Here is a 25,406-nt window from a genome sequence, read left to right as displayed (position 1 = left end):
TGTGGGCACGTACCATACTCCAGCTGTAGCCTCCCACAAGGTAAATGCTGTCATCAAGCACTGCACAGCCAGGACCACTTCGCCCCTCCAAAATGGGAGTTTGGAGAATATTCCACTGGTCACCTTTTGGGTCATAGCATTCCACGAGCATTACATCAAGGTGGGAGAAACCTAAGTGACATATCAAAATGGAATCACAAAAGAGTAAACTCTCAGGGTCTCAATTTAAGGCTAGAACTTCCTTTAAAAAAAGGTCTAGAGGCAAGAAGTAGATCACTATGTATTAGAAGACACATTTTCTGGTGAAATTAGGAGATACGTCAGGAAGACCTAAAACAAACAAAAAATCTTACTCAAGTGTTTCAAATTAATTCTAAGCAAGAATACCTAACTAGATGTCTAATCAATCATTGGTTGATTAGACAGTGGTAGACCTTATTAAAAATGGTTTATTAAAACCTTATTTAAAAGGTTTAAAATAATCATAGTTTAAGCAAGCATTTTATGGAGTACTTTCAATAAGCTGGTTGTTTTCTACTAAATGCTTTATATAAATGAACTCATTTAATCCCCTCAATCATCCTATGAGATAGGTATACCATTTTATTAATTTTATAGATAAGGAAACTGAGGAACAGCGACAGTTAATGACTTGAGTAAGTCACATGGCCAGTAAGTAGATAGGCTGAGCCAAGTGAACAGGCTTCATAGTTTACACTTTCACAGATTAAGCTATATTGCTTTTCTCAAACAAATATTTAACTCTCTCAAAATGTTTTAATTAGTTAAAAATATGTTGTTCAGAATCTTTTACCTTTTTGACAGCCAACTATGTTTATAAACAGCTATGATTATATAAACAGTTTCTATATCTACTAAGGATCAAGGTTTTGAGTAGGGAGGTTAATGTTCATGGAAGGGCTTCTCCTCCAACTTCTGATAAAGTTATTCTTAGTGGCTAGAGTAGTCACTAGGTCACAGAGAACAGCTTATGTTCCCAGACTCTATGGGATCCCTGCCTTTAATTTAGGGAATTCAAAATCCTTAGTGGGAGCTTCTTGGTCACTGAGCAAACCAAATTTGCTACCTGACAATTACAATGCATATCCTAAATTAACCAACAGACTGGACTCTTCAAATTAATTGAAAAGGTAGACCAAAAAGTAGAATAATTTTCATTGTTAAAGAGGCAGACAGATTATTTCAGGCCACTAACTTTTTACATGAATGACATAGATTTGGGAACAATAGAGCAATGTGTTTAATGCAACTCTGTGATATATTCCTTTCCTTAACATTAAGATAACTGATGACATTTTGGAAGTATATATACTTGGAATGAAGATTTGGGCAAATTCCTGGTTCTAAGCTTCTAGTGGCATCATACGAGGATGTATGTGCATTCTCCATACCAAGCACATATATTTGTTGACTGTAATCCTTACAACCACCTAGGAAAGGATCATTATTTTGATTTTACAGACATGAGGTTAAATGTCTTGAGTAAGACTATGCAACTGTAAGTAAATAATAGATTCAAACCCAAGCTTAGGTGCAAAGTCCATACTTTGAGTACGGAGTCCTTCCCTCTATGCCACAATACCTCCCTGAACCAACCTAATTTTGATGTGTGTGTGTGCTATTTTTCATTTAAGTTGTCATTATCCATGTCTTTTCTGTCCAAGTGTAACCATAAATATAAAATTTTCTAAAATATTTAGGTACTCTTGTACAAAGAAATTAGTAGAAATCATATTTTAATGCAGAAAGCTACAAAGGTGATATAAAATATATCGATGTAAAGGAATGGTGTGTGGATTGAAATGAAGGAGCACCAGTGAAAGAGAAAAAGAATAAAAAGAGAAGAATTGCAGCAGTAAAGATAATCCTTTTCCACTGGGAAGAACTCTACGATGAGCATCTAGATGGGAAAAATGACATTCCTGACTGACTATGAACTTGGAAATATTTACATAAAAATAGCACTTGTCCAGTCTTTATTATATTTAAGGGTAAATATGTATTAGGAAAAATAGAAAAGTGTCTATGTCTAATCGGTTTCTTAAGATGGATATCTAATTGAGAAATAAACGCACAGATGGATCTTATCTACCATTCCCAGACGGCCTATTTCTCCGTTAGTTCAGTTTCAAAGTTCATGGAAGGTCAGAGCTTAAAGACATTTTAGAGACCAACTAAACCAGTTTCTTCATTTTCAAATGAGGAAACTGAGGCCTAAAGCAGTTAATAGCATTCTCAAAATCTTAGATCTCTCTGCTTTCCTGTCAAATTCAGTGTTACATACATGCATATACACTACAAAAAGTTGCAGTAACATGCAAATATAGAGAAGAAGCTGAAACGGCTCTAAAAATACTATGCTTTAAAACAGTTTTTTATTTAAAAAAGCAAATAGAAAAAATTTTAGAATCATAGGTGGTTCTTAAAAGAGTTAATTCTAAATTTAGACATGAAATGCTCAGTGTTTAAGAAAAATCATGTATTAGCTTCTTTGTGTAGCTATGACATTACTACAGAAAACAATTTTCTGGGAAAAATCTATTACTATAACTTTGGTGATAAGGAATAATTTATTTTACTGAATTCATTGTTACAACAAATTGTTTGTGCTTTTTTAGTTATTAATGCTTTCATTTTTAATTTTCTGTAGACATCATTATTCATTTCCTTAATATGTGTGGTAACTTAAAAATAATGCTATCGGCAGAGGAGCCAAAATAAATGCCTGCCCAAGGGTACTGGTAATTTACACAGAGTAGATTTTATTTGGTCAACATGTTTTTTACTTGGTTAACTATGATTATCTAATGAGAAAGCCCCTTAGCAAGAAACACGAGATGCAAATGTTATTGTGATTTAAAAAAAAAAAAAAAGACCTTTCAAATGATTTCCTCCAATCGCATACAAGCGATCATTCATTACAGCCAAAGTGTGGATGGCGCGTTTTGTGTTCATGTCTTGTTTTCGAGCCCAGACATCCATTACGGGGTCATAGCAATATAGCCATGGGACATATTCTCCATTGTGTACACCCCCTGTGAATTAAACATATACATTCCAGTCAAGAACGTGCCTTGGAACTGAACTTTGTAACAGAAAGTGGAGGAATGACTTGCCTGAAATATATATTTTCCCATTGTGCACTGCTCCTGCATGAGCTGCCAGAGGCTGAGGCAAAGAGGACACGTATCGCCATTCGTTTGTTTCTAGGTTATAACACTCCACGCTGGACAAATAGCCGGTTTCATTCCTTCCACCAATAACATATAAATGTTTGTCCAACCGACATGCATAGAAACTGGCTCTTCTACAATGAAAACAACCACCATAAATCACAAAAGGAACCCAGTCAGTTAGGGGAAGGAGGTACATTCTGCTTCTGAAAGGGTTACAAACCTTTGGAAATTACAAACCTTTGGAAATTATCTTCTAAATCTGAGACCTTATACAGTAATCATATGCATTGCCCATTATGGTTAACATTTTTGATATTAAAGTAACAATAGAGGAGAAATTCACCAACTCTGTTTCAGCTCTTTTTATCTTGCTTTTAATACACTGTTAAAGTGTTCACCAATGTTTGGGATATTTGGTACCCTGTAAAGATATCACAGCTCAGAAAGACAAAGTGAAAAATGAGGTAGATAATGTAACAATAATAAATTATCTTGACATTCACTTTCTTTATGGTCCTTCAAGGGTCATTGTTCCCAATTTATAAGAGAACTACATCATCAAAAATTTTCTTCAATTATCGTTTTTTTTTCTCTCCTCCCCAGTACTACTGCAAATAGAGAAACTTTTGTGAACTGAATGTAATGTTGAAATTTTGCTCTTATATAACCAATTATAGGAATTTTGTCTAGTAGCTTTTGGTGTTGATTCTTACAAAGCTACAGGATATATTTTAGTCTCTTTTCAAGAGAGGCTATTTATTAAATTATCCCACTATGCCATCAAAGGCAAAAGACACAAGGCGTGTTGAAAGGATTGGAGACATGGAGACCAATTCTGAGGGAGACCAAAATCTAGGAGTGGTTACTGAGGACCTAAAGTAGAGTTCTAGAAGAAGACATGGAAAGGGATGGTCAAAAAATATTTTAAAGGAAGATATAAGACTTAGTAACTAACAAGACATGAGACCTGAGAGAGAATAAATGTTCGAAGAGGACTCAAAAATTTGGAGTTAGGACGACTAGGTTGAAATCTTAAGCAAATCCTTGACCCTGTGCTTCTTTTTTCTCATTGATGCTACTAGAATTATATATTCATAACATACGGTCCAATACTGAAAAAGTACTGCTGCTAAGTGCCAAGCCACTCAGAGAATATAATTTGTATTTGATGAATTAAGGGTCTTCATAAAAATTGATGACAATACTCTTGGTCAATGTCAATAGCAAGATGAGGAGTCCTAGAAGTTCTTATCAGGTAAACCTATATGGTCTGGAGAGTTTCCAATTTGTGTTTACAAAGTGCTCAAACATCTGGGAAGCAGCATAGAGCACCCTGATTAACAGTTTGGTCTCTGGAATCAGATTGCTTGGCCCTACGATTTATTGGGTATGTGGCCCTTGACACATCACTGAACCCCTCTCATTCTTAGGTTACTCATTGTAGCATGACAATGATGATGGTACCTTCCTCACAGGGTTATCTGCAACTACACAGGTAAAGTGCTTCTCATAGTGTCTAGCATTTTGTTCATGCTCAGGAACCATCAGTTAACATTACCTGTATAAGAAGTTTTTAAAAATCAGCCATCAAGATGTTTGCATATATACTTTTCCTAATAATAGTTAAGTGGTGACTAAATTCTTTAATATGTATTTGGATGGTTTTTATTACCATCTAGGTATGGTATATGTTACAGATGGTGATGTATTCAGTTTTATTTTATTTTATTATTTACAGCTTTATTGAGGTACCATTGACAAATAAAATTGCAATATATTTAAAGTGCACAATGTGATGATTTAATCTATGCATCTATTGTGAAAGGATTCCCACCATGAAGTTAATTAACATGTCCATCACCTGCCATAATTACCCCCACTGTTTTTTTTGGAGACAATGCTTAAGATCTACTCTCAGCAAATTTCAAGCATACAGTATAGTATTATTAACTATAGTCACTGCGCTGTACATCTTCAGAATTTGTTCATCTTACTACTGAAATTTTGTACCCTTTGAACAACCATTCCCCACTTCCCCCACCTCTATCCCTTGGCAACCACTATTCTATTCTGTCTTTAAGTTCAATACTTTTTTTTTTTTAGATTCCATATATAAATGCTATCATACAGTGTTTGTCTTTCTCCATTTGGCTTACGTCACTTAGCATAATGACTTTTAGTGTCATCCATATTGTCACAAATGGCAGGATGTCCTTCAATTCTATGGCTGAATATTATTCTATTGTATATACACACTATGTTTTTTTTTATCCATTTATCTGTTGAGAGACACTTAAGTTGTTGTCGCATCTTGGCTATTTATTGTAAATAATGTTACAATAAATATGGGAGTACAGGCATCTCTCCAAGATACTGATTTTGGTTCCTTTGGACATATATGCAGAAGTGGGATTGCTGGATTATATGGCTCAATTATTTTTTATAGTCCTGAAATTTTTAGCATTATTGATAATTTTAGAATAGTGTTTTGGCTATGCTTGTTTTTTCTATATTTTCTTGATGTTTTTGAAAAAAATATGTGCTATGGAAAGTTCAGAAGGATAATGAAGAACAACAATGAGGGGAAAAGGAGGAAGAAAAAAGTAGGAGGGAGAATAAAGAGCAGGAAAGACAAATTTCATAAAATAAGTGTTGGTAACCTGGGCCTATGTCTTCTGAGGGGTCCATGAAGTTCTTTGGAAATTGTAATAAAATTGTTATAAAATGTGTGTGTGTGTGTGTGTGTGTGTGTGTGTGTGTACACATATATATGTTTTGCAAGTGTGCATTTTTTGGAAGAATATGGAGAAAGGTTTAGAGGAAGATTTAAATCAGAATATCAAAAGACTGAAAACCTAAACAAAAATTGTGATTTCCTGGTGTAGAGGAGTAAAACTCATCAAAATATAAAATTAGGTTTAAAAGTAATTGCAAAAGTAAGTTCATATAGGTGGACTACTGGCTCCTTCCATTTCTCTAGCCAGATTTCAATTGCTGTCTTATTGAATATAATAAGTCAAGGTTATTTTACTAGTACTTTTACCTTCTCAGTTAAAATGTTTAATTGAAAAGATTGACACATGCCTAGAAAAATCTGTACGTAGAAATTTCTTTGTACCATTGACACAAGAGTAGGTCATCATCCCTCTTCCATAAGATTCTATGACAGGTCTTGGAGCCTCTGAAATAATTTACTAATTTCACTAAAAGACCATTTTATAATAACTTGTACTATGTGAGTTATAAAGTGCTGAGTTCTTCTATGCATTATATATTAGTCTAGAAGAGAAAATGCCCATTAGTATGGGAATCTTCTATTTAAGTTTAGGTAGTGGAGAATAAAAGTTAGGTAGTAGTGTGAATTCCTTTTATCTAGTCTAAATTTCAGTTTTCTCACTTTTCCTGATCTGGCTCCCTCCTTCCTCACCATGACACTGAGTCAGCCTTGCTCTTTTTTAGCTGAGGCGTTCTTAATTTGATGCTCTATGTGTACTCCTAGCTTTATCCACACAGTGTCACTGTTAGGATCTAAATTGGGGAAAAAAAAATCAGTAGGTTTCACTTCCTGACGAAAAGTCCTTTTTTAGGTAGAAAATTCTAATAGTAAAGATTCCGAGTCTCTGACTTTATTCCCTTGCATGCCCAAAGTGAGTATTCATGAAATACATTATAGAAACACTGGTTAGTGGTCTGTCAGCAACCGTGAACATTTGCTCCAGGCTAAAATTTTTCCATACCAGGTCTCTCTTGGGAATGCTCCCTGCCCTGCCTCCCCATGTGAACAGCACACCTGGTTTAGGCTATTCTTGGAAAAGTAACTTGATTAATATTAAAGATCCCTTAATGGAATTATCCTATTTGTATTTTAAATTGTTCATCTCTTCTCCCTACAGCACCTACCTTACCCCACCACCAGAGGCAATATTCAGTATACTGACGTAAGTTAAAAAAATTACCAATACCTTCTACACACATGCATTGAATCCTGCATATTGTCCAGGTCTTTACAAGCCCTTTCTTACCCTTAGGGTGGTCAGTTTACATCCTGAAGCATGAGATTGAATTATTATATAGCCTTATCTCAGCTTGAATTTTTGAACTTCATCAGCTTAAAAACAACAATAGATTTTTCAAACGGAATATTGTCTCGCGTGTTTCTTGCAAGGCTTCTAGAAACATAATTGTTAAATTTGGAAACATTTCTGATGCATTTGCTAGCTTCTCACTTGCTGTGTGAAATATATGCTTTGTGGTTGCTCTCCAAACAGCTTTTTCTTTTTCTTTTTTTCCCTTAGACTAGCTAGGGAGCAAAATTTCCATACTTAATACCTAAGATGTCTATTTCTATAAAAAATTTAGTCACTGAGTCATTTCTATTGATTTGAGTTTTCATTTTTGCCCTCTTCTTCTTACTGAAGAGTCAAATCCTAAATGTGAAACCAAAATAACTCATCAGCATGACATATAAATTTATATTTTTGTCTACTCATTTCCTTCAGTAAATTCACTGGTAGCAGGCATGCAATTCATGAGCTGACCCATGGTTGAGTAAGCCTAGAGGCCGTGTGCCCATTTCCCATCAGAAAAGGAAGGCATTCTTCACTTTTATTTACACTCTTTTGGAAGCTCTGATTAGGTAAAAATATCCTAGCAATCTGTCCAGCCAGCTCTGTAAGAATGGGTTACCCCACATATGGCTCATAGCGTGTTTGTTATTCTCAGTCACTTTGGTAACTTCTGAGCAGTTTGGTAACAGCGAATGGAAGGGGTGAGTTTGATTCATCACCTATACAATGCAAAATTAACTCAATTAAATGTGTAACAATTTTTTTTTCAGTTCAGAAAAGTGTCTCATATATTTGTTTTGTTTTGTTTTTTCTTTTTACTTTAATTACCGATTAGATCACACTGGTAACTGATCGCACTTGCTATTTTGAATGGAAACTCAGCAATGACAGAAAAATTTCCTTTTAAGTTATGGATTGCTGCCTGGGTCAACCAACCCAAAGGAGATATGGAGCTAGAAGATTGACTGGGCATTTGTGAGATCTGCCTTTTCCCATTCTGCTCTGTTAGGAGCTCTTTATTTGGTCTATCGAGTTGATTGTTCTAAATCTAAAAAAAAAAAAAAACAAAAAAAAAAACTTCTCTTACTGGGGACCTGACATGATATACCATAATGACTTAGAAAGAAACGTTAAACAGTCCATCCTGTCAACGGTGGCTGCCGGGCGCCGACAGACCATGGCAGGTCTTTTTATCAGGTCAATGAGCTGCTAAAAATTGTCTAAGTAGGACCCTGCCATGATAGGCCATAGTGCCTCAGAGGAAGTCATTATAGAATATCAAGTAAACAATACACATTTGAAAAAAATTACTAATTAGGTTTTGCAGCAATACTTCTCATCCTTAGGGGCTCTACAGTGAGATAATTGACCGCAACATGAGTTATGCCTCCCAAACCCAAGGCATGAAGGTTAATTATCGCGGTGTACAGCCCCCAGCAAAGGGGACTGTGGTGATGAAGTGCTGACATTTCAAACACGTTATTGATGTTTCTTTTTAAAATACTTTTGAAGTCAAACTTATTTGCATGGTTCTGATTAAAGGGTAAAGTGATGCAACTACAATAACAGCAACTGGGAAATAACCCCAAAAAGAGAGGAATAAGGGGAAAGACACCAGGAGAGTTTTGTGTATCCATAGCTACCAACAGGAAGATTGAGAAGTTTGTCAGGATATTAATTAACTTAGAATAATTTCTTGAGGTACCTTTCAATTAGACATTCCTAAAAGCACCTGTGGTCCTTTTAATATATGGTGCCTCATCATTTTCAGCATATAGCTTTTTGTCTCCTGAAAGAAAGTTTTAATATATTTATGGGGAATAGAAAGTTAGTGAGTTTCTTTATAGCATAGATTCATATTGTCTTCCTGCAATAATGTCCATTTTTGAATGAATGGCATGATTTGAAAATTTCTTATTAACTTGGAATTTATGATTAAGGGTCTAATTTGATCTCAGTGCAATCTGATTGAATATTTTAAAACAAGGAAATGTTAAGGTGAAGAAGGGTCATGAAGGAAATAAGAAAAATAATTATTTCTTAGATAATTCAATCGAGAAGATAAAATAGGTTGTAGATGATTGTTACTATTATATAGAAGAATTTGCTCAAGAGGATGTTGAGATATTATTTGAAAAGAACCAAGTATTCAAAATTTAGCATGTGAATTTGCATATGCAAATTAAGATATGGCCTCATGCCTAAGTAACAGCCAGGAGAGCCAAATATGTATAAATGTAGTTGTCATCTTGTCTTTTGGTGCTAGGAGAATTGGATGAGATAAACACTGCGTACATACATAAAAAATGAGAGGACACCTTGAAAAACTGTGTTTTTAAAAACAGCTAACAAATGACTTGTTCTTGAATGTATGATGGAAAGATATTTGAGGAGGCAAATGTAAAGGGTTTGAGTCAGTGAGACTTGAAAACTTTAACATTGAAATTTCTGCATCAAAATGTACATCACTGTGAGAATGGTGTTTTAAATTTCAATTGTAGGATTTAAATATATCATAACCAAGGACAACGGGATAGCCAGTGAGATTGTAGCTCTGCTTGCCAAAAAACCAATGCAATGTAATAAAAGAAGAAATGTCATATACATTTTTCTTTCTACATTAAGATAAAAAATTGATTTATTTGATTATTTTTCTCCATTGAGTTCATAAGGCAATTAATCTACATTGGCCAGGCCAAGTTTCGTATTTTGCCTCATCTCTCTCATTGGCTCCATTCAGCATACCTTATCATGGCAAAACCATTCAGCATTTCATGCTTCCTGTAAAGCAGCCACAAATGTTTCAGATACAAGAAATACAAGAAATAAATACTTACCTTTCTTGCATGGGTGGAAGTTGTATCCAGCTATTAAATCGGGGATCATATCGGCTGACAAAATTTGTACTGTGTTTTCCTGTAAAAATTTATTTGAGACACTTAAAACTTAGATTCCTTTGTTGTGTTGCACATTTAATAGTCTTTTATCAGTTGCCTCTGTCTCAGGTTTAACAAACAGATGAATTAAGTAGAGGGACCATCTAACATGGTATGAGAAGTAGTAAGTCAGTAGAAAAATAATATGCCACTTCAAATGCTTTTTTTCCCCCTCTCTTCTTTGCCTTTTTTAAATGAGTCAAAATAAAAATAAATCAACATTAATAATAAAAACAAGTATGTTTATCAAACCAGTTTTATCCCAAAGTGAGGGTAAAAATTTCTGTTTTTTTTTTTTTTAATGGTCCAAGAATTCTAGTAGTGGTAGAGTTCACTCCCTGTCCATGAAAATAATAACAATCACTACCATAAGAGTTTGAATTAGGAAATCAGTTTTAGGCTATGTCATGTAAGCTGTGTCTGCATACCGGGGAAAGCATAGTTCCTATGAAGTACCACAGGAACGTGAGCTGAATGGGATACACAAGTTCTCAGAGCTGGTTAACCACCTTATCCTCTCCATTGAGCCTAAGAAGCACAGTAATGCCTCCAATTTATTGAAATGAATCTTACTTTACATACAGATTGACAACAAAGCAAGAAATGGAAGGAAAAGAGTGTGTTCTATTTTCTGTGTAGCACCTGAGAGGACAATCATTTAAAACACTTGAGGTCTTAATTCTAAAAGTCTGCTATTGTTTATATGCATGTAACTAAACATTGAAATACTGGTACCAAACTTCACCACAGGAATAAACAAAAGTGTGTGTGTGTGTGTGTGTGTGTGTGTGTGTGTGTGTGTACACAACTATTAATTGCAGAAATATATACTGAGCATCGACTATGTGTCTTATGTGTTCTAGGTTCTGGAAATATATTGGTAAATGAGAAAGGCAAAGTCCCTGTTCTTGTAAATAAATACACAAATATATAATGTATTATCAAGTAGAGATGAATTTTCTTTATTTTTATAAAGTAAAACAAAGCAGGCATTGACAGAGGGGAGGCCAGTTTAAGTAGAATGGCAGCAGATGTCTTTTGCAAGCCATGCATGTATCTGCAGAATGAGCCTCCCAGGCAATGGGGCAGGTGAGTGTAAAGTCTGGGGCCTGGCCATGAGTTCAAAACCAGCAAGAATGCTGGGATGCTTTGGACAAGAGTCAAAGAGGTGTCATAGTCCAGAACACAGTGTGCCTTGGGGACTACTGTAAGAGTGTGAAGTTTGTCATAAAAACAATAGGAAGCCACGGGAGGGTTTGGAGCAAGCCAGAAACATGGTCTAATTTATCGGTAACAAAGATCACTCTAGGTGCTAGGACTAGTCTGTGCTGTGCAAAGACTAGACTACAGAGGGGCCATTCTGGAAGCAGGGGAACTATTAGGAGGCCATTACAACAGTCAAGGCAAGAGATGATGGTGCCTTCAATGAAGGTGTAGATGGTGAGATATAATCAGCTGTGGGATATATTGTATAGGAAGAGCCAATAAAATTTTCTGATGGATTGAATATTGGAATGACAAAAAAATAAGTAATTAAGATGGTTACCAGGTTTTTAGCCTGAGTAACTAGATGGAAGGTCATTTTATTTGCTGAGGTGGAAAAGACCAGGCAGGAGTAGTTTGGGGGTTGGGGAGAGAAGTCATGAGTTCTGTTTTAGACTTAGCTTTGAGAGGCCTGAAGGGTCTCAAAGCGGAAGTGTCTGGTAGGCCACTGGCTAAATGAGGCTCCAGGTACGAATTCTGGAGTCATTATTCCAGAGATACTTAATATCATAGAACAGAATGACAGTCTTTAGGAGTATGGAAGAGAAGGTATGGAAATGCAAGATCATCAGTCCTGGGAATGACGCCTGGGGTAGAAGAAAAATCAAAGGAAAGCAACTATCAAAGATATGAGGAACAGGGTGGTATTTTGAAAGCCATGCCAAATAGTGTTTCAAAAAGAAGAGTGAACATCTGAGAACTAACCAAAAGATTTGACAACATGGAGGTTGGTAGTGGCCTTGACAAGGGTTGCTTCAGTAGATGAGTGAGGAATGAAAGCCTGAGTGTAGACTCCTCAAGAGAGACTAAGATGTAAGAATACGGAGACAAGAGGATAGGGAATACTTAGGACTTCTGCCATTAAAAGAAGAAGATTATAGGTGAAGGATGCAGCATTGAGAAAAGGATTTTCTATTGTTTTTTTTTTAATTTGCAAGTACTACAAAGTCCTTAAGCAGGCAAAAGGGAACAAAAACAAGGCCTAAGATTGGAGCAGAAACAGTAATATGAAAAAAGATAAAATATATTGGTAGCCATGGATATAAGTGAATAGCTTTGGTAGTAACGAAGAAAATTTTTATCTTCTGATTGCTTTTATTTTCATTGAACTAAGAAGCAAGGCCAACCACTGAGAATGAGGAGGGAGGTTTAGGAGTAAGAGGTACTTGAAGAGAGAGAAGGTGTGAAATAGTTAACTTGGTGGGTGGAAGAGTGTATTGACCAAGGAAATTTAGTAGAGTTGGCTAGTAGGCAGCATGGTTCATTCATAGCCAATGTGGCTGTGTGGTTTCCTATATACTGTTTCCCTGAAAATAATACCTAGCAGGACAATCAGCTCTAATGCATCTTTTAGAGTAAACATTAATGTAAGATCCAGTCTTATTTTACTATAAGACCGTGAATATAATATAATATAATATAATATAATATAATATAATATAATATAATATAATATAATATAATATAATACAATATAATATAACAATACAATATAATACAGGGTCTTACATTAATTTTTGCTCCAAAAGACTCATTAGAGCTGATTGTCCGGCTAGGTCTTATTTTCGGGGAAACACGGTATACATTTACTTGCCCAGAGGCAGAGGAGAGTTGGGTTTCATTAAGATCAGGGCTTTACCAGACAAATACAATAGAAAGAGAGATGGACAAATATAGTAGAAAGAGAGGTATATGCAGTGTGATTATAGGAATGGGCAATAGAATCTAAGCTCGGTAAGAAGGGAAGTAAAGACACAAGGGGATGATGGATAGTGAAAAAGTGGTAGGGTCAAGCCAGGGAGGTGACATTACTAGGAAAACCATGAATAGCTGACAGAAAAGGGGGCAGCAAGTGTTGTAATCCAATAATGTGAAGAATGAGAAGTTGGAAAACCCAGTCCCCATTAGAGGGAGTGGCTGGGAAAACAGTACTCGTAGACTATAGATAGGTTTTGATTAGGAAACAGATTGAGAAACCATTCAGAAGGGAGTTTAAGGACTATGAGGATTTAAGGATTTTGTTGATGTGATATCATGAGTTCCAAAGACTATTTAGGAGGGTTTGGATAGGCTGCACAGGTGGTAAATTAAGTTTTATTTGGGGATGTACAGGAAGAGTTAAGAGTTCTAGGAGTAAGAATGAGCCCAAAGACTTGGATTCCACAAAGGGAGGCTCCAACTCAAGGAATAATTATGTCTAGAGTTGGTTTATAAGGGGGTCTTTGCAATCATTTCCTTGTAAAAAAAATATCATTATTGATAGGTTCCAAGGTTAATTCCAAGATGCATCCGAAGATCAATGCTATTAATAGGAATATAGAACATGCCCACCTTGTATAAGAATGTTTCTCTATGAAATTTGGTTTAGAATTTCCATTTGGAAGAAGTCATCTGCCTTCTCTTGGCAACAGGGCAGAGCGCCTTGACATGCTGAGCACTGGTGGTAGAAGCTAGAATGTTTGCCTCTGGTTGCAACGGTAGTGGCATTCTCTCCGAGAAAAGGCTATGCAGCGGCTGGTGTGATACGCATGTGAGATAAAGAAAGAGCTTCCAGAGAAAGGGTCAATGGTGCCATAAAGGGGCAAGGAAGGAGGACTGGGGAGATAAAAATAAGGAAGCCATTCTGGAGTTGGTAAAGGATGTGTAGGGGGGATAATAAAGGAAGGAATTAGTGCGTTGAAGTGGTATAAAATTGAATTATTCACTCCGTTCTTGTGGCTTCTATTGAGATGGTTTAGCAGCTTGAGAATTGTGGCCTTATGCAAGGGAATTTTGGATAATGTTTTACTCTTAGTTTCTTCTCATCTTTTCCATTTTTTTCTAATTCTTCTTCCACTTTTCTTTTTGTGATGATGCCATTGTTGACTATCACTTAGGTGACAGGTAAAATGGAGCAAAGGGTGGCAGTTTTCAGCCAGTGGTGGAAGGGAAGGAAATGGTAAGGAAAGGAAATCCCCTGTAAGCAATTATTTTGGGAGTCAGTCATCAGTAAGTGACAATTGTCAATTGGTCCTCTGTAAGTTGGGGCACTGACCAAATATGTGCACATGTATTAGAATATTACAATGCATTCCTATCACTAATGACATAAAGGAAGTTAATAGCTATAGTTAAGTAGAAAAAAAATATGGTTTTTTTTTTGTATATGAAAATATGCTTATATTTGCAAATTTGTATTTCATTAAAGGACATACATCTCAGGCACCATTTTCAGAACTAAGGGTTAACTTAAGAAGATTTCATCTTTGGAGCTGACATACACATAATATTTGAACCCATGGTTTTTAATTTTTCCTCCTTGCCAGAAACCAAATTAAAGCATGCTATATATTATTACAGGATTATAATTCTTTATAGGTTTTGGTATCAATTGCTTATTTTTTGATTGAATGAGGTATTATAACATAAAAATCCCATGTCTTTGAGATGATTGATTCTCTTCATGGTTTTCTAAATGGGTAATGATGAAGAGTTCCTTGTTAGTGAGTGAAAGCCACTTTCCATTGTGATACAATGCTGACCTAATTTCACAAGATCAATGGCAGAAACATGACTGTTATTTAATATCTAACCAAATACATATGTTTTTCTGAGGAGGCAGTATATATAGTGGTTAAAGACTGAGGCTCTGGATTCAGACAGACCTATATCGGGATTAGCTCAGCTTCTTGCAAAGCTGTGTGTCCTAGCAAGTTATTTGACCTCTTCATGCTTTGTCTTCTCATAGTAGAACTACAGCCATCACGGAATAGGCCTCACAAGATACTTATGAGGGTTAAATGAAGTGATGAAGTGAACGCTTAGCACAGTTCCTGGAAAAAATGAGTACTCAATAAATACTACTACTAATACCAAAAAAGTCAGCTATGGTTGACCAGTGGATGGAATGTGAAGCTAGCTGGAAAATGCTGAAGGGATTGTGGTGAATGTGTGTTTTTGTTCTGAGCCCAGGTCCCTTTACCAGACTGGTGCACTCGTTCCCTCCATGCTGTCCATTTGGGTGCTCATGGTCACAGCTGCTCGTTCTCTGGAGAACTGCCCTCCTGAACAGGCCACCTCACGGCCTGTCCTCACCCCAACCTGGGGGAAGTTCTCAGCCGATGATATGGGGAGACGGAAGACTGGCCTCCTTGTCTCTCAGAGTAACAGTTCTCTATTTAAGGAGAGCCAATCTGTGGTTCCTCAGCATTTCCCCAGATCTATACTAAATGCCTTCACATGCCAAATAAGTCAGGGACAGAATGACTCAGCTTTGCAGGTGGAACTCCCAAAGTTTTCAAAAGGGTCTTATAAAAAGAGAATAAACTGCCAGGCCCATATTGAGAATAAAAGTAAAATTAAAATACAGTAAATAAGGTTATACTAAAATTCAGTTCTGAGCCTCCTAGTGACTAAAACAAAAGAGAAGAGACACATTAAATTAAGTAATTTTCAAAAGCGCCTCAGTACTTTGGTTTGACAAGAATGTGTCATGTAGGTCTTCACATGGCGAATGTTGGGTGGTGATGGTACAAGGTGTCCCTGCAGGAAATGCAGTGCTGTGTTTCTATGGCTTTTTCTTACAGCATATTCATTGAGGGCTTTCAACCAAATTGCTGTTCTTTTCTGGGATGGGGGGAGGCAAATCAGTGAAGTACAATGGCACAGTTTTGTGGGAGTCTGAATTAGCTCCAAGAAAAAAATCTTGATTCTCTAGACTAGAGGAAGGAATATGTCCATTAATCCCTTAATCCCTCTACCCATTAATCCCTTAGTCCCTTAATCCCCCTACGTAATTCTTTCAGTTGTGTGTTTGAAAGAAGTTGAACAGGAAGCAATTATAGGTTATTTGGGGGGTGTTGATGAAGGTCTGTCTCATAGGAATGGAAGGTTCATAGTGCTTTGTGAAAACTGAGTTATGGCACCAAAACTGGTATTTTGACGGAGGCCTATTCCACCTGGGAAGAGAGGTGGGCTGAGAGAGCACCTCGTCAGAAAGATGACTTTCTAGCCTTGTCTTGTCATGTGTTAGTTTTAATCTGGCCTTCAACATGATGGTTCTGCAGATTCTTTTTTATAAATCTTTTTTTTAGATTAAATTTATTCAGGTGACATTAGTTAATAAAATGATATTTCAAGAATGCAGATTCTTTGCTTAGATAAACTTGACTGTGCACTGCATGTATGTTTACTTACAAATGCTCTATTCAGTTGAAATCACGTCTAAGGAAGGACAGGTTAAACAGTAAATGGGTTGTTTGCAGGGGATTGTATGCATGCCAGGGTCTTTTTTTTTTCTTTTTTTTTTTACATATCAAATCCACCAGTGCACAGATAAGTTAGAGGGGAGGTATTAAACATCATTTTTGCTCTCATTCCGAATCTGTTTCTGGCACCCCCCAGGAACTGTCTCCTTTCCAACACTGAAAGATATAAACCAACAAAGCTGCAGGTCTTGAGAAAGAATGTCCCCCTCGCTTTAAAGAAATGTTCTTGGAGGGTGGTCTGGGTTGTTTTGTTTTAAGATTTTCTAGAGTAAACAGATGTAACAATTTTCTATAATTTGCCTTGGTACAGATGCTGAAAGAGAGCATTCACAATAAAATATATGCAGTATATGTAATTTCAGCTGGATGTTCTGGGGTTTTAAAGTAAAAATGTGTACCTGCAAGCTGTTTTATAGTTTCTCAGTCATAATTATCTCTGTTACACAGAAGGCGACAACTGCAACTCCTCCTTCATGTACAAGCTTTCCAAAAATATCTTGATAATTTTGCGTACTCTGCAAGGCACAGTGTTCTCCCTGTGTTTTGGCTTGCAAAGTGTGTTAAAGTGTTTTATTTCTCTTTGCAATGAATTTATGCAGTAATCACATCAACAGGAAGGATGCTGAATGATCTGTGGAAGAAGCCCTTGCAATAGGTGAGGCAACTAGAATGGGTCTCAAGAAAGAAATGCTGCAAAAGAACTTCAGTGAAGGTTATGCATAGCGCCACTGCAGATAATGCTTATTTATGGAAACTGCCTTATTATACTGATAAAATGAGAGAAAAGTGGTGGAGAAGGTGGTAAGAATGCTTAATAGCTGCAGCTTGCCACCCTCTAGGGAGTCTGTGCATGTGTCTTGTGGCATTTCTCAAGGGATGGATAAGGAGAGGGGCTGGGGCATCACTGTGAAGCTAAATCCCCAGACAGTCGATGAATGAACGCTCTACTGGGTAGTCCTCTGCTAGGTCAGTGATTGACCCTCCCTCCAATTGTCAGCCCAATTCACTGACTACTTCATGTGTCCCTGTTCCGCAGAAATATACTTTCTACAGTAATTACAGAATGCATGGCCTTTCTTGCATGCGTACTTGTGGAGCAGCTACTATTACGTTGTTCAATAGTTACCATTAGGGTTCCATTGGTCCTCTCCGCCCAACACAAACAAGAAGTTCTCTACCTCCACAACGCAGTGGTGGGCACTGTTGTATGGCATAACTGGAATTAAGAAGAGAAAAAAAAAGGAGGTATGAAATTTTCCATCTTAGGACTTGCCCTTTGGCTCACTAGTTAATTGCTTTCACCAAAGTGTATAAAAATGTGAGACAAAGTCAGAAGGAAGAAGAGCCTAGGCAGCAGAGCGGGGCACCCACCAATCCACAGTGGCTTGGTGGTGTGTTCCCAGCTATTGCAAACCCAACCCTTTTTGATTAATTTTACATAATGTTATTCCACAAATTAGTCAAGAACAACCTGTCACGCTGCTTTTGATTCTTAAGTTCTTCTCACTTGCCTGATAGTGGGGATCTCATTCTAAAACAATGACTGACACTCCCAAATGGTCAGGGCTGGGGGGTTACTTCTTGGAAGAAGTAACCCTGCATGCACTTGGAGCCATTAAGATGCTCTGCCCAAACATGGTTTGCTGCCAATCTTTCCATACACAGACTCAGGGCGTTTGGTAGCTTTCTATTCCACAGCAATGAGCAAGCTGAATTTCCATACAGTTTTAAGTTTTTAAATTAAGGTCCTGCTGATTTAATGCCTTCTCCAAATGTATACGCTTAATTTCCTGTACAATGTCATTAGAAGCACAATCACACATTTTCCATCTATCTGCATAGGAGCTCTTCTGTAACAAAGATAAAAACTGCCAGAAACATCACAAATATTTATTCCCCTCGTTGTGCCCTTCGCTCTGCCCCAGTGTGATGGCTGCAAGGAGGGGGTGTTCAGAAACCCACTAAAACCAAGTTCCTCAGTCTTTGTTCTCATTTACATTTTCTTTTGGGAGCTACGCACAACCAGAATAGGACGTCTCCCTCACCTCATGTGCAGTAGTACAGTGTTAGTCTCTGCTAGTATAATATCATATTGTAAACGTAAACATACACAGCATTAGTTATGGCACATGCAGTGGTTTGGGCCCAGGGACACTAGGAGGAAAAATGATGTCCTTGTTCAGCTCATCATATGGGCACCTTAAATCTAGGTGAGGACAAATGGGGAGGTGATGTGCATGCTCAGGCAGGGAACTTATTGCTTGACACGGATCAACAGAGCACTTAAGAAACCAGTGCAGTGGGAAATCAATATGAGCCAGGGCCAGCTCTTACTTTGTGCTCTTTTTCCTATGGGGAGAGAGAGGCAAAGGGAGAGAGCGAGAGAGTACCTATCTTATATCCGACTCATTTTGAGTGATATAGGCATCTCTCATTTCACTTTTTAAATTATTATCTTTTTAAATTTTCCTCAGAATACAGGTATGCTGGCTAAGATATGTAAATAAAAATAATAAGAAACAGGCATAGCTTTGAAGCCTATAAGAGGTTTGAAACCTATAAGAGACCTATTTGCAGCTCCTGAAAGAGCAAATCAGATCATTGAAGCTTTTTACCCAAATATTTTAGGAGTTTTGATTATTTTATCTTATTTTTTACTGTCACTATTCATTGTTTTTGAAGTTATATCCACAAGGGGAAAGGCACTCGTATGTAAACGCCTGATTTGGGGAAGAACGCAGAAATTGGGTGTGCCGTGGATTTGTGAGATCCATTAATTAGGTCAATTGACTTAAGGAATCATCTTGGGAATGTCCTTTCTCTCTCAACCCTCAGGTATTCAGGTTGGGAAACGCTTTTAAACTATACAGATCCTGCAGGCTTCACTTCTCACTGTCCATTGGGGCAGAATATATGTTGGGCTCATTGAACAACTTAGATCAGATGTGTTTTGGACGCTTGTTTTTCTAATGAACTCATCATTGTTTGGATTATGATGATGGTTCCAAAATACCAAAACCAAAACGATGCCAGCAATATATTATGTGTTTCGGGAGCAGCTTGGTGCTACTCCAGTTCATCATAATGTCATCTGGTCAGTGTAAACTTACAGCATTGATTGTCATCTGTACGCATCTATTCACATGAGATATGAGTGTAAGAACAGAGGCCATCGACTATAACCAACTTACTTTACGACTGCCATTCGTCCAGTATTTATTTTAAATTTTTGGTCCATTCAATGCCCAAATTGAATAAATAATGAAAAATTGTATTAACTTCTTTTTAACTGGAAGTTCAGGTTTATAATAAAGCACAATCTCTGAAAATGTAACACTAGTGTTTTGTTCTTGCCATTTGTTTGCTCCCATTCAGGCAAGCAAAAATTAAGTGAAGGAAATAATACACAATTTATTCTTAAGCCTCTTTTTCATTTGATTACTCCTATTGTTAGGCTTTATGCAAACAAATGAAACTATTGCATTGAGCTAACGATTGAAACCTGCAAAATAAGAAAGGTCTTTGAAGTTCTAATATAAAGGCTCCTTGAAGGGATTCTCATTCATCTACACATATTTACTCTTGTTTTTAAACCTTGTCTGTTATATTTTTTGGCTGAGTATTGCAGTATTCTCATTCCTGAATTGTTGTCTTTTTTGAATTAGTACCATGAATCGAGAGGCTATAAATACACACAAAAGCTCTTCATAATTATTCTGAATGTAAAAGTCTCCTCATTTATTAGAAAAAAAATCTATATAAAATCAATGTTTGAGTTTTGCAAAAGATCTAATTTCTTTGATTTCTGAAGGAAAGTAGAATAAATAGGGCAGTGAGCAAGGGCAAACATCTATTTAAAATGGAATTGGGTACTGCAGTTATTATCTTTTAAATAACAAAGAATCCATGCCTGACCCTTTCTAGCTTTCTCTGGAGGTGGACACCGGCTGCACCCTCCCAGCGGGCAGTGGAGGAGAAGTTTGTTCTCCACGTTCATATGCAGCCCAGTGTGAGTTTTTAGCGTGTCAGTCAGTGAGTTAGAGGGAAAGGGTAAAGGGAAGCTAATCAGGATGAAATGAGATTAAAGGCTGTCTAATTTTACAGCAACTGTGATCCATCAGCCACTGTGAAAGTGACAGTGGAAATGAATGATGGAGACAGACAGGTGGGGCTGTACATTTCACTGATTTATCCTCAAATGCACTGGGCCTTATTTTATTGAGTGAACATGACCGCATTTATCATGACTGTCATCTAAACCCACTTCCCTCCATTTAAAAAGGTCACTTTACTCAGAGGGAGCAGGAGAGAGGCACTTTCAAATCAGATTTAAAATCTAATAACATGTGTTTATAAGGCCCTTTGTGAGAATTCTCAACTTTATTAAACAAACTATAAGTGCTAGAAGGAAAGTGGGACCAAGCCAGAAAATTGTAAGCGAAGAAACATTTGGCCGTCTGAGGGAATACACTCATTTAGTCTCCAAGTTTGAAGCAATTTGTACCATTTTGCCTTTCCCACTCCAAACACCTAATATTCTCTTCTAGTTTGGGAAATTAAATAAAGCATTTACAATTAATATTTTTAATGAAGAAAGTATTAAGCAGGTAATACTATAAAATAAACTTGGAGAAAATATGAAGTCACAGTATTTACTCTGTATAATGGCTAACCATCAAACACTTAATAGATGTTTGCAATTGTTACAAGTTGAATCTCTGCCACAATTCACTTATATACCTATTAATTGTTTTCCCATAACTTTAAAGACATAAAAATCTTAGTTACACAGTCTTTTACTCCTCCTGTACCAGTGCAATAAAATGTCCTGGAATGTTATACACAAAATTAGTCTTTGTGGATAAAAAGAAAGTCAAATGCTCAAAATATTTTGTGTTACTTTTCACAATATAGCCACCATTTACCAAATATTTACTATGTGTCAGGCACTGTGCATATATAAATATCATATTTATATATAGGTACCTGTATCATATCTCTGAAAATATATAATAACAGCATTTATGTTTTGTTCTTGCCATTCATTTGCTCCTATTCAGGCAAGCAGAAATGAAGAAAATAATATATGATTGTGTAATACATGATAAAATATAACACATGATAAATATACCTATATTTACCTATATCTTTCATTTAATACACTAACTACAAGGGAGGTGTAAATCATTTATTTTATTTCTTTAAGAAATACTGAGGTTTTTAAGAGGTTAAGTTACTTGTTGAAGGTCATATTCTGCTAATGAATGGCACAGAGAATTCAAACACGGGGATATCTGGATCCCAACCCACGCTCTTATCCATTTCACTCTACTGATTTTCAATAGGTATGTTCATCCAACCAGCAAGTAATTACTGAGTACCTGTGTCTTCAGTGATGGTGTTCCTGAAATTTCTGTATAATTTTTTTGTATTAAATCATATTTTAAATGTTTATTATTTTCATATTTAAAGGAATCCTAGCTAAAGCAAGTGGGTACACCTTTAAAGTTTTTTCTATAAATCTAGATATCCAGACAGTGAGTTTTCTTAAAGTAGGATACATTTGTTTGATGGAGCCAGAAAAACACCGAGCAAATCATCCAGTGAAGGATGGGTAAAGTCTATTGGCAGAGAGTTTTCACTTTATTTTTTTAAAAACATGAAGGCATATTTCAACATTGCAAGCAGATTCAAATCTCTTGGGCACACAGGCCCTTTTCTCGGCATATAGAATGTGCAGGGAGCTTACTGTATTTATGAAGGCCTTATTCTGCTGGAGATCCATGTTACTGCTTCCTCCCATATTTTACATCTAAGGAATGTATCCCTCTTCCATTGGAAAGTATAGATATCCTTCATAATCACCAATTTTCATGAACATCCAAACAAGAGATTGCCTAAGGCTGTGCTAAGTTTGGAGAATTGCTAAACAAATGGTTATGAAGTGTTTATCATTTGGCTGCAAGATTTACAAGGGCCTTGATTTCCTTTTGGCGTTAAATACATAACGCCAAACGCCAAACTTGTAAAACCGTCAAATAGGACATACTTCTTAATTTATTTGAAAAGGTACTTAACATTCATGGTAAAACGTATATTATAAAAAAATAATGAGATACAGGAGCAGTAAGCTTTCCTCCTATCCTGATGCTCAGCCTCAGAGCTCCGTACCACAGAGACCATCTCTCTCATGGTGTTCTTGGATTTTCCTTCCAGAGAGAATGTATATGTATAAGTCATTTTCTTTAGTACAGATGGCAGCAGTGTTCCATGGGCACGCTGTGTAGTACCTTGCTTTTCTGTACTCAAGAATACATTCATTTATTCATGCCCTACGAATCAAATGTTTGTTCAGCTGCTACTCTATGCCAGACAATGTTCTACCTGCTGGGGAGGTCATGACAAACAGCATCGAGGAACGTTCTAGACAGGGGAAACCCATAATGAACATACACAAATGCACAAATAAATAGGCACCTTTGTTTCAAGTGACAAGTGCAATAAGAAAGCAAAACAAGGTCAGAGGAGAGGGAAGGACACAAAGGGTGAGGCCTTTGTGCGTGATCAGGGAAGGTCTCCTTGAGTGGATGGCTTTTGAGGAGAGGACTGGCTGAAGTGAGCCATGCAGGGTGTAGCTGCAGGAACAGCAAGCACAAAGGGCACGAGTCACACATGTGGAGTGTATCAAGGACAGCAAGAAGACGAGGAACAGATCTGAGATAAGGTCTAGGAGGGAGACCCAGGACAGATCGGGTATGATGGTGCAGTCTTGGTCAGAAGACAACCCTTGTCTAGCACCTCATTCTTTTTTAACAGCCACACAGTGTTCACTTTGATGGATATCCTATGATGTCTTCCATTCCTTTCTGAAGGCCACCTATTAATTCATTCAACAAAGTTTACTAAACACTCATTAGGTACACTTTTCTGGTTGCTGATAATAGAGCAGGGAACTATGCTTTTATAGTGCTTACATTACATGGGAAAGAAGATCATAAACAAATACTACATAATGCATAGGAACATAGCCAGGTGGTGACAGATATATAAAGAGAAATAAAATGAAATGATGTTTTAGAGAGAGAGTGCCTGGTTACTACTCTAGTGAGGCCTCAGGGAAGGCCTCACTAGAGAATGACACTTAAGGTAGAATTTGAAATGTAAGAAAGAGCCATCTTTAGTAAACAAGGGGAAGGAATTCCTGCAGAGACCTTGAAGCATGAATGAGCTGGATGTGCCTGAGATGCTGAGAGGAAGACTCCATGTCTGGAGCACCAAGAGGCATGAGAGGAAGTCAGGATGGGGACAGAGGCTGGGTAGGTAGGGCTTTATAAACTAGGATAAGTGGTGTGAATTTTATTCTTAGCTTGATGGAAAGACATTGGAGGGGTTTTAAGCAGCAGAATGACATAATCTGATTTATGTTTTAAAAATATTGCTCTGGCTACGATGGATGCTGTGGGAGTAGAAGAGGGAAGAGAAAGATCAGATAGCGTGGTCTAGATGACGGATGGTGGAGGTTTGGCCACGAAGGGGTGCTAGGGATGGAGAGAAATAAACATGTGTTGATAGCTGCCCCCATTACAAATGGTGCTCTGCTGAGTATCCTTGTAGGTAGGTACACAACACACAGACGCTGGAGTTTATCTGCAGGATTAATTCCCCCAAGTGAAATTTCTGTGCCAAAGGATGGGTGAATTTTACATTTTGATGGATATCATCACATTGTACTCCTTTTTGCATTGTATCTTTGCCAATATGGTAGGTAAACAATTGGTATCTAGTTAAAATCGAAATCTGCATTTAATTATGATAGAAGTTGAGCATCTTTTCATATGTTTAAAATCTATTTGCATTTTATACATTTTTCTGCTGGAGTTTGATTTCTTGGTATCATAATTTATGTTATCTACAATTATATAATTTCTGTTTTCAAAGTGTTCTTTTCTATGGAGTTATCCAAACTGGCAAAATAAATGATATTTTGGAAGCATGGTATAGCTAGAATATATATTTGTTTAATATTTATTCATTGGAGCAAATTCAAATAGCAATTACATGCTGTTGAAAACAAATATAACCTGAAAGGAAGAGGTGTCACTCTTGCCATGGGATTGTAAAGGTTTTTTTTTTGTTTTGTTTTTTAAACTTTATAGTCAGTGTAACTTAAAAACTTAAATGTTTATAAATTTGCTAGTTTAATCTTACTATCCAGTCTTCCTGCAAAGATCTAGCAATTTGGCAAATGCCTCTCTGCAGATAGAAACAGACACATAGTAAAACATCTTACATGAAATAGTGCTTGATAAATATTATTGATAAATAATCCACAGAGAAGGCTCTGGTATTTTTTGGTTATATTTAGACTATACTATCTCTGCAAACTACAAATAAATGGAAACATTTTGTGCATTTGGGGATGATTTGATCATTATGGACAGTTAGTCTGGAAAATTAAATTCCGTTAGAAATTCATGTGGTCTGAATTCAGTGAGGAGTTGGTCGAGGTTCTGAGTTAACACTAAATTTGCCAACATTTTCTCCCTCACTCCCAACTTGTTCTATGCACCCTGAGCCAGGTTCCCATAGTCCCACTGGAGACAAAGTTATTGAAGTGAGTGCAAAATGGGTAAATCTGGAAACAACAGTGCACATGTGTTAGGTTTCGGAGGCTGTGCAAGAACCAAGAGAGTTTGT

General features: G+C 36.8%; 1 protein-coding gene across 1 annotated transcript in view; it reads right to left on the bottom strand.

Moving 5' to 3' along the window:
* The window catches only part of KLHL14 (kelch like family member 14), a 98,905-nt gene that overhangs the window by 5,157 nt on the left and 68,342 nt on the right, over positions 1-25,406 (bottom strand). The window contains exons 4-8 of the mRNA XM_081078304.1: positions 17,836-17,925; positions 10,102-10,180; positions 3,138-3,328; positions 2,898-3,056; positions 14-171 (exon numbers count right to left, since the gene is read on the bottom strand). Of these exons, the coding sequence (XP_080934430.1) occupies positions 14-171; positions 2,898-3,056; positions 3,138-3,328; positions 10,102-10,180; positions 17,836-17,925 (677 nt within the window). The remainder of the gene's footprint in view (positions 1-13; positions 172-2,897; positions 3,057-3,137; positions 3,329-10,101; positions 10,181-17,835; positions 17,926-25,406) is intronic.

Source organism: Rhinolophus hipposideros (genome assembly GCF_964194185.1).
Source record: "Rhinolophus hipposideros genome assembly, chromosome: 17".
NCBI classification, from domain to species: domain Eukaryota; kingdom Metazoa; phylum Chordata; class Mammalia; order Chiroptera; family Rhinolophidae; genus Rhinolophus; species Rhinolophus hipposideros.
This window is presented reverse-complemented; position numbering and strand designations above follow the sequence as displayed.